Source organism: Momordica charantia (assembly GCF_013281855.1).
Source record: "Momordica charantia cultivar OHB3-1 chromosome 7 unlocalized genomic scaffold, Mcharantia_2.0 BLBB01000007.1, whole genome shotgun sequence".
NCBI classification, from domain to species: domain Eukaryota; kingdom Viridiplantae; phylum Streptophyta; class Magnoliopsida; order Cucurbitales; family Cucurbitaceae; genus Momordica; species Momordica charantia.
Window position 1 is genome coordinate 9,594,441 of NW_028275165.1, and position 16,996 is coordinate 9,611,436.

A 16,996-nucleotide genomic window follows, 5' to 3' on the forward strand; every position below is an offset into this window, starting at 1 on the left:
ATAAAATGATGTCAATAATAGATTTTACGAAGTCACCTTAGTATGTAGGCTCACTAGTAGAAAGTTGGTCTTCCATGACAGTTGTGAACAGTAAAAAAGTTTGGATGAAAAAAACTGTCATAAATGATGGGGGCGCGTTTTTGGCGGGAAAAAATGCTATTTTTCGGATTTTGTAAGTTTTATGACAGTTAGAAACTGTTGCGAAAATCGAAATTTCAATGACAGTGGAAAAATGTCACGAATGGTGGAGGCGCGATTTTGGCGGGATAAAACGGCACTTTACGAAAATTTTTAGGCTTTTATGACATTTTATAGTTGTCAATGAAAATAAAAGAATTTCAAGTATTTTATGACAATTACCTAGATCATCTTGATAATGTATGACATACAAAAACAAATGATTTTGAGCGTGTTTCATTCTTGTCCGAAAAACTGCAACTTCGTTAACGATATTAATTATTTCGGGATTGTCAGGTCGCATCGAGTATAGATTTATGTTTCATAGTTTCCCCAAATACTGCATGAAACAAGTAGAAGATGGTATTTGTTATGGTGGTATATTTGCTTAGCGTAATTGTGTCATTCCTCTCTTCGGTCCCGAGTTTGAGCCCTATGAAATTAAATTATTTTTTCAACCCTCTATTAATATATTTTTATAAAAAAATAATATAAGTTAATTCTAGCTTTACCAAGCATTCCGTAAATAAAATATTAACATTTAAATTATACCCTGATTTTTTTATATTGGAATGAAAGGTAATCAACTTAATCGAATGGTTAGGAATTAATTTGAGTTTAAATTGGAACTAGTTAGGTTCATGAAGCTTTAAATCTTTATAACATAAAATTTTGAAGTTTCGATAGAAATTTCCCATATTAAATCTTAGTTTTGAGAACTTGTTTTTTTATTAGATTCTTGTCTAAATTTTTAAGAATATTAATGGTAACTTTTTGAAAGAAAATAGAAACAAGTCAATAAAATGAAAAATAGAAACTTAGTAGATATTTCTTTTTGTAAAATATATATATATATATATATATATATATATATATATATAATGATAATACTTGTGTGAATTGAACGTTGAAGACCACTGAGACTTATGGACACATGTGTACACCAAACATCACTTTTATGGACACATAATCGATCGCCGACACTACAAGAATTATGAGTTTTTTCCAACGCTTTTATTCTCGACGCTGGGGCAAACATCTTTTTCCCGATTAAGGAATAATAGTTGAGACTCTGCAGACTATTGACCAAAATAATCTGGAAAGGAATATATTTTTGACGCTTTTATTATCGACACTGGGTGAAGTTACTCTTACCGACGCTTTTGCCTAATAGTAGGGTAAAATTTTGTTTTAATAAATTACGACTCCCGACGATTTTTGAAATAGAAGGGAGAGATTTCTATTCCCGACTATTTTATTATATAGTCGGTCAAAATTTATCTTCATTTTTTAAAAATACCACTCACCACTATTTTTATAAAAAAAATTTGAATAGTAGACTTTACACCAATATTTTTATAAATTGTTGGGCGCTATTGTTTTTTAATTTTTTAAATATTACAATTCCCGACTATTTTTGAAATAGTCGGAACATATTAATATCCCCGACCATTCTAAAATAGCATTGGTAATATTTTTTTTTTAAATATTACAATTCCCGACTCTTTCGAGAAAGATGAGACTTCTAATGTTGGGGAAGAAGATATTGAAAAAGATGATTTCTGTAACGTCCCAAGTTTTCGAGTTATTTTTATTTTAAGATTTAAATTGTGCATTTGGATTTTCCCTTAAGGATAATTAAATTACTGGATCTTCTAATTTCAGAGATCTATTTTTGGGTAAATTAGAGCTTAAAGTCCAATCTCTCATTAGATTGAGATGAATTAAGTTTTAAAATTTTTTTAAAGTGATTTGTTTTATTAAATCTTAATCCAATGTTTAGGGAATTTAATTTTTCCTTTTGCATTTCATGGTTGGGTTTTGAAAGTTAATTATTTTTCCCAAATCCTTTTTAGAGTGGGATTTTTTGTAACATAAAGAATTATAATTTATTTCAAATTTATTCTAAATTATTTCCTTTGATTTCATTTTTCTTTTTTATTTTATTTTATTCTGGATTGACGTGAGTTTGTTATGAATTTTAATTCTAATTGTTTTGGTGTTTTCAGGTAACGCCCCAAGTTTTCAAGTTAATTTCTTTTTAAGATTTAAATCGAGCCTTTGGATTTTTCCCTAAGCGGTGAACTTATATTCTTGGATTTTTCTAGTTTTCCAGTTCTAATTTTTGGTAAACTAGAATTTAAAGTTAATTCCCTTGTGAATTTAGGATATTGGGTTTTGAAATTTAGTTAAGCTCTCTTTTAAATTTTCCCAAAACCTTTTTAAAGACAGTTTCCTTTTAATAAAAGGATTAGGAAAAAAATTTCCTTTAATATATTGGCATATTCTATTTAGGAAATAAAAAGAAAACAAAAATAACCCTAGCCCATCTTATTCTCTTTCCCCTCCCTTTCTTGCCCTAGCCGCCGTCACCCCCCTCGTTGAGCTTTCTTCTCCGGCGACCACACGTTCTCCATCAACGGCGCGACCCCTTGGCGACCCAATCTCCATCGACGCGACCAGCAACGGCTCGGCGACTCGGCGACCCAATCTCCATTGACGCAACGAGCAGCGGTGCGACCCCTCGGCGAGCTAATATCCATCGACGCGACCAGCAGCAGCGCGACCCCTCGACGACCTAATCTCCATCGCGGCACGTTCTGCTCCGCGCCAACGAATCTATACGTATAAAAGTCTTTTTTCTATGCCACCAAGTTACTGCATTTCAAAATTACTAGACCCCAACATTTTGCTTACTTGCATATAACCTCTCCCATCCTGTTCTATCTATCTATCTGTTTCATATCTGTCTAAATTCCTCTCATATATTCATAACTTTTTTGTGTGTTTGATTCTTGCTCTCATAGTTAGTGTAAGTGAAGTTGAAGCATTGTTCGAGCTGTACAAAGAGCATCAGCAGTTCTGTCATAGACGATGGTTTAATAAACAAGGTATTTGTTCCTGTTATGACTTATGAATTCCATGCTGGTGTTATCCATCTCTTGATGTGTGTGTTCTTTTACATTTCAAATGATAAAAAGCCTTTTTGAACTGATATCTTTTGGATTAAAATTAAAATGAAAATGTAATAACTATTTGGATCGATAGTGTTCAATGAATCCACATTTGAATTCAAAAGGAATTGGCAACCCAACGTATTTCTGAAAGTTATATTCCTCTTAAAATATGTAACTCTGGGCTATTGCACAGTTGAATAGCCTTAATAGTTAATACTATCTCATTTTTTCCTTCTTCAAATTACAAACTTCATTATATTTATTTGTTGTCATAAATTAATCCATGTTATATGTATGTGTGGAAATGTTGCTCATTCTTTTAGCTGTATCATTGCCATTGTCTCATCTTTTGGTTGTGTTCCTAAGAACTTCTTGAATATTTGTGATGAGGTTGTAGGGCTGAAGCATGTTGAGTTTATGTTGGTGGTGGTGGCTTTGAAAGATTGTTGTTATGTTGGTGGTTGTGGCTTTTAAAGATAGTTGTTATGTTGTCGTTTACTTGGTTGTGTTTGAAAACCATGCTGAATTTTTGTGAGAAGCCTGTTGGATATATGTTCGTCGTAGGAGAGGTTGTGTTTCGTTTTGAAAAATTTACATGTTTTGGTTATGGAAATATGTTGGACTGTTATGAGCTGAATATTGGCCGTTCTGAGATTGATGATGTGCTTCGGGCTAGTTGAGTTCATGGTTTCAACAAGAAGGTTTTGTAATTAATTTCTCATCATGTTATTATTTCATAATATAGGCTTGGTGCAGCCGATGTCAAGGATTTAGAAGTAAAGGTCTACCTAATGTTGAAACTTTGACAACAAGACATGTAAGTGCTTTCATTCTTCTCAATTGAATAATTATTGGTATGAGTTAATGTGTAATTGATTATTTTCCCATCTCATTTTTTATCTCTTTTAGGTGGACTGAATGCATAGATGTAATTGTTATGCCATCTTAGTTCATGGAAGTTATGATTTTTAAACATAGGCTAACTTTCACCTTAACAATTTTTTGTAAAAATATTAGCTGCTAGTTTTATAACTCTAAAGCATCTGTTGTCTAGTATTGTTTCATTAAGAAATGTTAGAGTTTACAAATCGTCCCATACATAAGGCTGCCTACTAAACTATCATATGGAACTGACAAATGATTCTTCAATTTCATATGATGTAGAAGGAAATTGTCATGTTGACAGCTTAAAATGTTGGGCTAATGTAGTTTTAACTGTCTTAGCAGACTCCAAATGGAAACGTTTTATCACCTTGTTCAAGTATTCAGCTTGTGATATAAACAATATGAGTTTCTTGGACAACCTCTATGAAGCTCCATACCCAGAATTTTCTTGCCTTGCCCAAGTCCTTCATCTCAAATTCACTTCTAAGTTCATATTTTATCTTCTCAATCTCGCTTTTATCTTTAGAAGCTATCAAGATGTCATCGACATAGAGGAGGAGTAGAACAAAGACATCACTAGTAATAACTTTCTTATATATACAACAATCATAATAATTTTTCTTCAATCCTTTTGCTATATACACAAGGAAAATGAGTGGGGAAGAAAGAAAAAAAAACAAGTGCATGTATTTGCTATATTTTAGGGAATATGAAATAGGAATAGGAAGGCTTCTATTTTTTCCATGTTAGTTTAGTTAAATTATACCTTATGAGAGTTTTCTAATTGTTAGACTAACCAAGTTAGATACGATATTTGCTAGCCTTCATATCTTTGCAAGTTTGTTTGTTTCTATGAAACTTCTCCTTTTACTGACCATTATACGTCATGGTAGTTTCTTTATTGGGATGGTCCTCCCTCGATGTCTTTCATGGGATGATCTCATGCTCTTGAAGTTTGACAACAAGTTTAATCATTCTGTCCATATTTGATGTACTTTGAAAAACCTTAAAATTAGTTGACTTGTAGTTTCTTTCTTTTCCATATTATCATCAACAAATTGTTTACCTCATCATTTAATAAGTTGTCTAATATCAGGACAATGGACAAATCATGGATGAAAAAAATAGATTGTTTGAGGATTATGAGTTAGGAGTCGAGTCATTCATTGAATTTGGGTTCCATCACGCAAATGGTTCTAAGATTATACGTTGTCCCTGCTTGAAATGTGGAACCCGTATAGATAAGGATGCTGCAACCATTAGAAATCACTTGTACGAACACGGTATTGATCAGAGCTATAGGGTATGGTTCTGGCATGGTGAAGAACATGCACCTAGAACAGATGAGGATAGGTTGAATGACGAGTTCAATAAGAATCACGAAGATGATAATGATTTGTTCGATGTGATTGACATGGTTCAGACTGTTTATGATGAAATTTCACATGTACCGAAATCGTTTGAAAATATGTTTGATAATGCTAAGAAACCATTATACCCTGGATGTAAAAAATTCACGAAGTTGTCAGCTTTAGTAAGATTATACAACCTAAAAGTACGATATTCATGGACCAATTCCAGTTTTTCAGAATTACTATCTGTAATTAGTGACTTCCTACCAGAGTTGAAAGAAATGCCGAAATCCATGTACGAGGCGAAAAAAGCATTGTGTTCTCTGGGTTTGAATTATGAGAAAATTGATGCATGTCCTAATGATTGTTGCTTATATAGAAAGGAATACATACACATGAACCGATGTCCTTTTTGTAGTTTGTCTAGGTGGAAATTAAATAAAGATACAACTAAGGAAAAAGAAGGAGTTCCCGCAAAGCAGTTGTGGTACTTTCCGATAATTCCAAGATTCCTTGGACTATTTAGGAGCTTCGATCATGCTAAGAATTTGACATGGCACAGTACTGGTAGGAAAGTAGATGGGGTTTTACGACATCCAGCTAACTCTCCCTCTTAGAGGTTAATAGATCACCTTTGGCCGGATTTTGGTTTGGAATCAAGAAATTTACGTTTGGGCTTATCAACGGATGGTATTAACCAATATAGGGATAGGAACAATAAATATAGTTGTTGGCCAGTGATAACTACAATATATAACCTTCCACCATGGTTGTGCACGAAGAGGAAGTTCTTGATGTTGAACATGTTAATTTCAGGACCGAAACAACAGGGGTACGATATAAATATATATCTAGCTCCGTTGATTGATGACTTGAAACTTTTGTGGGAAGATGGAGTTCAGTGTTATGATGCACACAAACAAGAATCGTTTATTCTAAAAGCTGTCTTGTTGTGGACTATTAACGACTTTCCAGCGTGTGGAAACTTATATGGATGCACTCTGAAGGGTTATAAAGCTTGCCCGATATGTGGCACTAACACTTCTTCAATACGGTTGGTTCATGGGAAAAAAATGTGTACATGGGACATAGAAGATTTTTACCAAGATATCATCCATATAGAAAACTAAAAAAGGCATTTAATGGTAGGCAAGAGCGTGCAAATGCTCTACAACCTTTGTCAGGAGATGCAATTTTTAGAATACTTACTAACATGAACTTCCCAAGGGGCAAGAAAGACGACAATAAGTTGAGTTCGCAAACTGCTAATAGGTATTGGAAGAGAAAATCTGCATTCTTTGAACTCCCATATTGGAATAAGTTGCATGTCAGACATTGTCTGGATGTAATGCATATCGAGAAGAATGTGTGTATAAATATCATGGGAACATTATTGGACATTCCAGGAAAAAGTAAAGACGGAATAAATGCTGGGCTTGACCTGGTTGAGTTGAATATTCGCATTGAATTTGCACCAGTAACGAGAGGGAAAAGAACTTATATACCTCTTGCCTGTCACACATTATCAAGAGAGGAGAAAAGAACTTTATGTAAGACTTTGTATGATGTCAAAGTTCCTGAAGGGTACTCCTCCATCATTCGAAGTCTTGTCTTTCTAGAAGACTTGAAACTCAATCAGCTTAAATCTCATGATTGTCATGTTTTGATGCAACAACTACTTCCAATCGCGCTACGCTCAGTTCTACCCAAGAATGTGCGATATACCATTATCAGGTTGTGTTTATTTTTCAACCGAATATGTTCTAAAACTGTGGATGTTGAAGAATTGTATAAATTATGTATTGAGTACGTGTATACAATATTTTAAATTTTTTTATTTGTTGTTGTGTTAATCAAATGATAACACGTGTGCACTGTTGTCTTTTTTGTTTTCCATAGGCAATCGGTTCAAGCGGATATACTAGAAGGACTTGTTTTAAATTATTTTCTTATCATGCATTGCTTTATTCACATTAGACTATATGGAGTTCACGTATTCTGTTTTATTGCTGTTTGTTAATGTAATATTAGTAATATTACTGAGTTTTTATTTTATTGTCTTATTTAATGTTCAATTACTATTATTGGTTATCTTTACATTGAATTATTTCGATAGTGCAATTTCCACATAACTAAAGAGAATTTGTACCAGAACTACAGAATGACAGATGTAGGCAAAACCAGCAAGACGAGGAAGAAGCGTGGACCTACGGGGTTGCACGAGATTACACGAATTAGAAGCGAAGGTCACCGACGGGTTATTAAGTATAACGTGAAAGGGCAACCGATTGGACATAATGCGACGAAATTGAAGACTTTTATTGGAATAAGTGTGCGATACCATATTCCCATAATATACGAAACATGGAAATCGGTTCCATCCGAGACGAAGGAGAAAATCTACGACTTGATACAGGTATCTTTATAATTTTTTAAGTAGTTATACTTGGTTTACAAATGAACACTGATGTTACACGATTTGTATTGGTCATATAGGGTGGATTTGTAGTTGATCATAGATCCAAAAAAAATCTAATTCAAGTGGCTGGGATTGCTTTTTGAAACTTTAAGTACAGGCTCACGAACAAGTTCATTAAGACATTCATAAACGACAAGGATAAATTAAAAGCTCCTCCGGAAGACTACTCGCATATTTCGCATAAACATTGGGAGGTGTTCGTGAAATCTAGATTGACTGAAGACTTTGAGGTACGGATAAGAATCTGGATACTTTGCACATCATTTATCTATGTTCTATATCAAAAAATGTAGTACACCGATACATTAACGCCTTTATGCAGAGACAAAATGAGACGAACAGAGAAAAGCGTAAAAAGCACGTGTATTACCATTGCATGTCGCGGAAGGGTTATGCAAACCTTGCTGAGGAATTGGTACGTTATATATTTATTATAACAATTTAAGCAACACTTATTTACTAAATTTAACTATGTGTGTAGAAAATTGATGCATCACATGAGAGACCATCAGATCGTTGCATCTTATGGAAGAAGGCTCGAACGAATCGTGAGGGGAAGATTGTGCATGGACCGACACAGAAAGTCGTAGAGCGCATAATAAGTGTTATATTAATCTTTAAGCACGAATAAGAATTGTTTGAACTTATATTTGCTGTTACAATTATAGGATGATCTCATAATAACACAAGACTTGCAAGAAGAGAATGTGGACAAAGATGGGGATTTGTTATCCATCGCACTAGGCAGTCGGGATCGGCCCGGACTTGTTAAAGCAGTAGGTCGGGGCATAACAAAAACCCAGTACTTCCATAATCCAACCAAACACTCAGCGCCCCTAGTAGGAGAGAAAAAGGTGGACATCGAAGAGTATGATCGAATGACAGCTCTTGTGAAAGAACTTCAAGCGAAACTGAAAAAGCATGAAAAAGGTTCCCAAAATCAAAACATGGCACGCCAGATAAGAAGACTCCAAAAAAATCTCCTAAACTGAAGAGTACCACACCATCTAAAAATGCTCAAAAGAAATCTCCTCGGTCGAAGCGTACCACACCATCAAAAAACGATCCAAAGAAATCTCCTTAGTCAAAGCGTACCACACCATCTAAAAACGCTTCAAAAAAATATCTGCAATCAAAGCGTGGTACTTTATCGAAGAATGAGTGAGATGAAAACGTTTTAAAAAAGGAGAATATAGATGAGGTAAGTGTTTATGTTTACCAAGTTTTCTTATAAGAAATGTAATGCACGTAGTTACCGATACTTAACTGATGTGACTATATGTGTTCACTTGAAGATATTGGACAAGAAAGAAACTTTGGAGTTCAAGGTAAGTGTTCACCAGCTTTTCAATTTAAGAAAACAAGAAATATAACGTCGTCAACTGCGTATAATCAACTCATTGTCGTCTCGCACTTGGGTCCATCGATAATGTTGTCGCCGTGGGCACTATATTTGAATCTGGGAGGAAGGATGGAAACGTGAAAGTGTCCATAGACGTGGTTGTTGATGACGACTCTCGACTTCCAATTCCGATGCATGGAGGAAATGATATTCTCTCGCAAGAAATAGGTTCACATATATTATTGCCACAAAGTCTTGTCATATACGATAATGAGAAGGTAACATCTCGTAGTTGATTGTAAGAATTCATTAGTTCATCGTTAACAACCATATTATTTTGAATTGAAGGAAATAAAACATTCGAGGGAGCTGTTCAGTTTGGCAAGTGGAAAATCTCCAACACAACCTGCGCCCGTTAGTCAAACATGTTTAACTCGTGAGATAAACTACATTGGAAGGGCAATTCAAATGATTATATCCAAGGATGTGTTCGGTCATGAATATAAGTTGTTTATCATGGTGGAGGATGTACAGAAGTTGTTTCATATGGAACCGACAACTACTCCGTGCATTGATGCCTACATGACGTAAACTAATTGCTTTCAAGTTGATTTTCTGTTGGTTGTAAAGTACATTATGTTGATCAATATTGCTTTATTAAATACTGAACTTGCAACGCCTTTGTGTAGGTTCTTACATAGATCGTTGGGCAATGAAAATGAATTAAGCCCGTACAAGTTTCTAGATGTTGGGGCCATTTCCATAACTAATCTGTCTAAAGAAAATCGCGTGCAAGTATTTGAAGGGATGTGATTCCCAAAGCAGAAGCAGATCTTCGTTGCTGATTTTCGGGATACAAAATTGAATTTCAAAGAAGGAAAATGCAGGGGAAACCAAATACCTTTGAATAACTTTTCTTCTACGGTTTCCCACGAACAACACCGCTACGTCTTCCTCGCTATCCTCTTGGGTCTCGGGATCGTGCTTGTGGTAGCACCTTGATCGAAGACAGGGAGAGATTGAGAGAATTTTGAGAGAAAAATGATGGGAGTTTTTTTCTTTTCTGTTCTGTAAAAACCCCTCTTCCCATTCTCCAACACTTGAAGAAGAAGAAGGGTGACGTGGGGTAACTCCCCACGTCACAAAACCTCCCACTCCCCTGCAATTTTGTAGGGGAGTTTAATAATAATACATATTATTATTATTATATTAATATAATTAATATTAATAATATATATATATTTATAAATAATTAATATATATATATATATAATAATTAAAATATAAAAATAATTTATTAATTAATCATATTAATTAATAAATAATTATTAATTATTAATCCAATTAATAATTAATTAACATATATATATTAATCAAATAAATAATTAACACTTAATTATTTATCATAAAAATAGAATCATATTCTATAACATTTCTCTCATATAACCTACAGTTCTAATGTACATCTTATGCACATCATTTTTAACCTATATTTTTAACATGAATCTTATTCATATTAATTTTATTTGAATATCATTCAAATAATTTCTCTCATAATATATAGTTTTAATTTATAATTAACTATATATTATAATGTATCAATATACATATAATCCCTTAAGTAATTTGAACATTTCAAATTCTTCCAAAAACTTGATCCTCGTTTTACCCGTTATGAGCTAGCAAGGGGATCTAATGGACATACAGATCAGAAGCTCCAACGATGCGAGATTAATCGGTCAAACTCATTGACCGAGTTAATCAAGATTCGTTAACTACGGGTCATTCCACTAAAGACCCGCAGTTGCACTCTTCTCACTGCAGAACGTTTTCGTGTCCACGGATATACGACCATAAATGAAGAGTCAATCCTTCACGAGTGCTCGTAACTCAAGTTGGGTCAAATTACCGTTTTACCCTTGAGTTACATCTTACTTCTTAAACATCACTGCTCCTCTAATGAACAACCCGGTTATGGTCCAACCAATAACTGGAAGTCCCTCTCGGTCAATGAGAGGGTGGAGCCCCTTGTTCAAGTTCTGGAGTCAGCATCTAAGGGAACACTCATCTACTCCCCTAAAGTCGGGGAGGAGTGAATTTCATCTTGTGGAGTTATGTTCCCAGCTCCCCACTCGGTCTCGTCTCCAAAATGGTAGGAATATTGAGTCGGCGACTTGGGCCACTCTCACGCATACAGATCAAAGGACGAGCCCTCACGGGCAGGAGTCCATAACTCACTCAGGATTGAGAATGAGTTGCCTGGTCATCCTAAGAAATAACATTCTATTAGTTAACGGTGTTACATCTAAAGATTGTCTATTTCGCAGTCCGGTCTTATCAAACTCATTGTAGAGGATACCCCCACTCGCATGTCTCTACACGAACGACCTGGATCGAGTCGTCTGTAACCTTTACAGAGGGGGCCGTATCCATAGTGTTGCCAGGATAAGGTACCCAGCCTTATCCATATACTATAGACCCTTTATGTTATTCACGGGATATTATCCATTCATATATCAGGGGTATATCAAATATATACTCCTTATATCAAATATATACCCAGTATATATACTGTCCCGATTAAATTCAAATAACCTTGGATGTTTAGTTTATTGGATTTGGACAATGCAATGCTATGTTTCAACAACAAATTTATTGAATAAAACTTTATTGAATATGCATTCGTTTTTACATAATACAAACTACGAGTTTAGGGCAACACACCCAACAAACTTCCACTTGAACTAATCTCGAGTGGGGTGTACGTTATCATAAAGCAAAGGGAAAATACAATAAACTATGGCATACAATATACCCATTACATTTCTCCCACTTGCCCTAGATTAACTGTACATTGCTCATAAACCTATACTTTCTAGATGGCCCTCAAACACTTTATCCGTGAGTGCCTTCGTAAAAGGATCAGCAATATTGTGCTCTGTAGCGATATTTGTGACAATCACATCTTCTCGCTGCACTAGCTCCCGTATAAGGTGGTACTTCCTTTCAATGTGTTTGCCTCTTTTATGGCTTCGAGGTTCTTTAGAATTTGCCATCGCACCACTGTTATCACAATAAAGTGTGATAGGCAAGTTCATGTTTGGAACGACTTCCAAATCTGTCAAGAACTTTCTAAGCCAAACCGCCTTTTTTGCTGCTTCACAAGCTGCAACATATTCAGCCTCCATGGCGGAGTCTGCGATACATCTTTGTTTGATGCTTCACCAAACTACCGCTCATCCGTTAGGAGTGAATATTGACCCCGACTTGGATTTCCTTGAATCCTTGTCTGTTTGGAAGTCAGAGTCAGTGTATCCTGTAAGGATCAAATCCTTAGTGCCATACACGAACTTGTAATCCCTCGTTCTTCTTAGATACTTGAGGATTCCCTTAACAGCAGTCCAGTGATCATATCCTGGGTTGGATTGGTACCTACTGACTATCCCTACCGCATAGCAAATGTCAGGCCTAGTGCACAGCATAGCGTACATCAGGCTGCCCACTGCTGAAGCATATGGTATACGTCTCATATTCTCAACTTCTTGAGGTGTCTAAGGACACTGTTCCTTAGACAGATGAATTTCATGCCTGAAGGGTAATAAACCTTTCTTGGAATTCTGCATCGAATATCGAGCAAGCATCTTGTCGATATAAGTTGCTTGAGACAGGGCTAACGTCTGTTCTTGCGACCCCTTAGAATTTGGATGCCCAGAACATACTGAGCTTCTCCCAAATCCTTCATTTGGAACTCAGTCGCTAGCCACTTCTTTATGTCAGTAAGGTATCCTACATCATTCCCAATGAGTAGAATATCATCCACATACAACACTAAGAAGGCTACGATGTTGTTGACGATCTTCTTGTATACACAAGGCTCATCAACGTTTTGGTCAAAACCATAAGATTTGATCGTAGTATCGAACCTTATGTTCCAAGATCGAGATGCTTGTTTTAGTCCATATATGGACCATTTAAGCTTGCAAACCTTTTGCTCTTGACCTTGTTCTATGAACCCTTCGGGTTGAGACATATAAATACTTTCTTCAAGATTGCCATTCAGAAAAGCAGTCTTGACGTCCATTTGCCATATCTCATAGTCATAATATGTGGCAATGGACAAAAGTATTCTAATAGACTTAAGCATAGCTACAGGGGAGAAGGTTTCTTCATAGTCCACCCCTTCCCTTTGTGTGTAGCCTTTTGCCACAAGTCTCGCCTTATAGGTCTGTACCTTTCCTTTAGCGTCTCGTTTTCGCTTGTAGATCCATTTGCACCCTATGGGTTTTACCCCGTTAGGTTGATCTACAAGTTCCCAAACGGAATTGAAGTACATCGACTCCATTTCCAGGTTCATTGCTTTGACCCATTTGTCCTTGTCAGTATCTTCCATTGCCTCCTTATAGGTCAATGGATCCTCGACGCCGTCATCAGGTATGACAACTTGAGTTTCAGTTAAACCCACGTAGCGGTCAGGTTGTGACACAATCCTCCAACTACGTCGAGGCACCCTCAACACTTGAGGTGGATATGACTGACGCGATGTGCTGGCTTCATCAACAACTCTTATTGTAGTGCCAGTTTGATCAACAACTATTGTTGACGTGTTTGTAGCCTCTTCGGAAATCTCGTTAATTACTACCTTACTCCGTCGTTTATGATCTCGAACATGGCCTTCTTCTAAGAAAGTAGCATTTGTCGATACAAACACTCTGTTTTCTTTATGATCGAAGAAGAGACCATCTCTCGTCTCTTTAGGGTAACCTACAAATAGGCATACTTTTGAACGAGGTTCCAATTTCTTCGGGTTAGTCATGAGCACGTATGCCGGGCATCCCCAAATGCGAAAGTGACGTAAACTAGGTTTACGACCCTTCCATAGCTCAAAGGGTGTTTCAAAACACTCTTTGATGGAACTACGTTCAAAATATAAGCTGCAGTCTCCACTACATAACCCCAAAACGAGTTAGGCAATTGAGCATAGCTCATCATTGATCGAACCATGTCCAACAGGGTTCTGTTTCTCCTTTCTGATACACCGTTTTGTTGAGGTGTACCAGGGGCTGAGAGTTGGGACGTGATTCCATGTTCTATCATATAGTCCTGGAATCTCAAGTCCATATACTCTCCACCCCGATTTGATCGAAATGTTTTAATGGTTTTACCTAATTGATTTTCAACTTCAGTCTTGAAATTCCTTGAACTTTTCAAGGGCTTCAGACTTATGTTGCATTAGGTATAAATAACCATACCTTAAATAATCATCGATAAAAGAGATGAAGTATTCATACCCTCCTCGAGCTCTAACATTCATCGGACCACAAAGGTCTGAATGTATAAGTTCTAAGGGCTCTTTGGCTTTATAACGTTTTCCAGTAAAAGGTCTTTTAGTCATCTTGCCTTCAAGACAAGACTCACATGGTGGTAAAGAATCGTCTTGTAACTCACTTAGAATGCCATTCTTAACCAACCTCCCAATCCTATTGAGATTAATGTGACATAATATTAAGTGACAAAGATAGTTATCTTCCTTTTGAGAAACTTTTTGCCTTTTATTTTGAGTTCTAGCATTTTTAAACAACTCGGTATTTAAAACTGCTTTACTTATGGTTGGTCTTAGCACATACAGGTTGTTTTCAAGTAAAGCTGAACAAGTATTAGCATCATTTCTTGAAATGAACGCTTCATTTAAATGAAATGAAATTGAATACATTTGTTCTAACAAAGAAGAAATTGAAATTAAGTTCCTTTTAATTTTAGGAACTACGTACACATTATCTAATAATATATACATATTCTTGTTTGTAAACAACTTGAGCTCCCCTACCGCCACAGCTGAGACGACCTCTCCCGTTCCGACCTTGAGAGTCATCTCTCCGGCGTCAAGCTGCCTCCAGGAACTAATTCCCTGAAATGAAGAACAAACATGATTAGTGGCTCCTGAATCCAGCATCCAGGCGGAGTCATCGTTCTCCGCTAAACATGTTTCCAAAACAAGTAAATCATATTTACCTTAATTGGCTTTCTTCTTTTCAGCCAAGTACTTTGGGCAGTTGCGCTTCCAATGCCCGTCCATATTGCAGTGGAAACACTTTTCTTTCTCTGCAACCTTGGCCTTGCCTTTCTTGTCGGCAGCAGCAGTGGAGTCAGGTTTAGACCGCTTACCAGCAGCCTTCATCTTCTTAAAAGTCTTACTTCCAGAAGGAGAGGGCGCAGACTTGGTTCCAAAGGACGGACCTCAGTTGAACTTCTTTGAGGTGGCAACATTTGCCTCCCCTTCTTGTCCCTTACTTTTCATAAGAGACGGGTAGGTCTGCAGCTCGTTTAAGAGCGTGGTAAGAGTGTACTCCAGCTGATTCATAACCGCATTGCTGCGGAATGACAGGAAACTCTTCGGAAGAGATTCCAGAATGAAGCTGACCTGACTCTGCTCGTCTATGACGGCCCCGTTCGACTCAGCCACGTTGAAGTGGACCATCAGGTTGAGAACGTATTCTCGCACTGAGGAACCCTCCTTCATGCGGGAGTTGTAAACGAACTTAAGGGCTTCATGTCAAGCCTGTGAGGACGGTTGTCCAAACATGCTCTACAGCGAGTCCATGATCTCCTTAGCTGTGACCATGTCCTCGTGCTTCTTAGCAAGCACATTAGATATGCTCGCTAAGATGTAGACCTTGGCCTTGTCATTGGCCTTGATCCACCTGTCATAGACGTTGCACACTGCCACAGTGACATTAGGCGCAGGAGCTTGAAGACAATCCTCTTGCAAGACGAACCTAAGATCATCTATCACGAGAATAGTGTTTAGATTCGATTTCCATTGTTTGTAATTCTTGCCGTTATGTTTTTGAGCGGCTAGGAGTGCAATAATGGAAGTAGACATGCTGAAAGTAAAAACAAACCTATATGAGTTTCATGCATTAGCCTTTAAACCCCATCAAATTTTAGCAAAAGTAATTAAACACCCTAACAAAATTGTTTTGTAACGACGTTTCAGTGATTTAGAGCAACAGCTACCGTAGGGCAGACAACTACTCCTTCACTGAATTGAGACGTTCTCAACTAAATTTTACATCAGAATAACTCTTATTCCTATAAACTTTAGTCATCGTTTATTTGGTCAGGAAATTGCTAACTAACTTAACAACTCCCTTTAAGTGTGACCCGTCATTTTCGGACCTCAGAGATCCACCCCAATAATCCCGTTGTAGGGAAGGAAAATATTGGAGCAAAACCTAAGAGACCCTTATCCATTTCTTGAGTTTGCCTTGGTTTTGATTCCATACAATGAACCCTCTGTAGGGATGGTCGCTCTAGGACGACATGCAGGTCATGTATGAAACCTCACGGTGCAAACCAATGGCGGAGACCGCAGAATGTGTTGTCACACGTCCTTCTCCCACTTACTATGAATACTATCTCCATTCACATCGATATTGAACCATGCAAAGGACTTCCGTAGGGAGGCTGCGCCCAGGGCGACACGAAGCCGAGCATGGAACTCACAGTGTGAATATAAAGGAGAACGTGGTAGAGAGAGAAAAATATGTTATATATATTTTGTATATCAAATATATACGTTGTATATTACATATTCTCTTTAGCTCCCACTTAGTATTCTAAGACTAGGATATATTACTTAGATAAATCCCGGCTAAGTGAAATTAACTAAGTGATTTTTTAGTCGGCCCAATATAACTATTATATTGGTAGTTGTACAATAATGTTTTAGTTCATTAAACACTTTAATAAACCAATGACATTATTGCATGTATATAAAATATTGACTAATTCAACCCCCAGGTTG

General features: G+C 36.6%; 1 protein-coding gene across 3 annotated transcripts; it reads left to right on the forward strand.

Annotated features, from left to right (window-relative positions):
• The first annotated feature begins 2,470 nt into the window (after nt 1–2,470).
• LOC111023655 (uncharacterized) lies at nt 2,471–10,346 on the forward strand. 3 transcript variants are annotated; one of them, XM_088126819.1, is made up of 11 exons: nt 2,471–2,802; nt 2,985–3,068; nt 3,880–3,951; nt 7,524–7,787; nt 7,943–8,080; nt 8,173–8,265; nt 8,332–8,433; nt 8,519–9,051; nt 9,146–9,470; nt 9,541–9,779; nt 9,882–10,346. In XM_088126819.1, exons 4-8 carry the CDS (start codon nt 7,533–7,535, stop codon nt 8,840–8,842), a joined length of 912 nt encoding a protein of 303 aa, XP_087982945.1. In that variant the 5' UTR covers nt 2,471–2,802; nt 2,985–3,068; nt 3,880–3,951; nt 7,524–7,532; the 3' UTR covers nt 8,843–9,051; nt 9,146–9,470; nt 9,541–9,779; nt 9,882–10,346. The 3 variants fall into 3 exon arrangements, with proteins under 3 accessions (XP_087982945.1, XP_087982944.1, XP_087982946.1); XM_088126818.1 differs by having other exon boundaries at nt 8,519–9,470; XM_088126820.1 differs by having other exon boundaries at nt 7,532–7,787; nt 8,519–9,470.
• The last annotated feature ends 6,650 nt before the right edge of the window (nt 10,347–16,996 follow it).

Bases quoted from the DNA above. Each gene is read 5' to 3' on its own strand.
- LOC111023655 (XM_088126818.1), top strand. From the start codon at position 7,533: ATGACAGATGTAGGCAAAACCAGCAAGACGAGGAAGAAGCGTGGACCT. The intron at 7,788-7,942 runs GTATCTTTATAA...TGAAACTTTAAG, and splicing joins AAATCTACGACTTGATACAG to TACAGGCTCACGAACAAGTT. The intron at 8,081-8,172 runs GTACGGATAAGA...GCCTTTATGCAG, and splicing joins GATTGACTGAAGACTTTGAG to AGACAAAATGAGACGAACAG.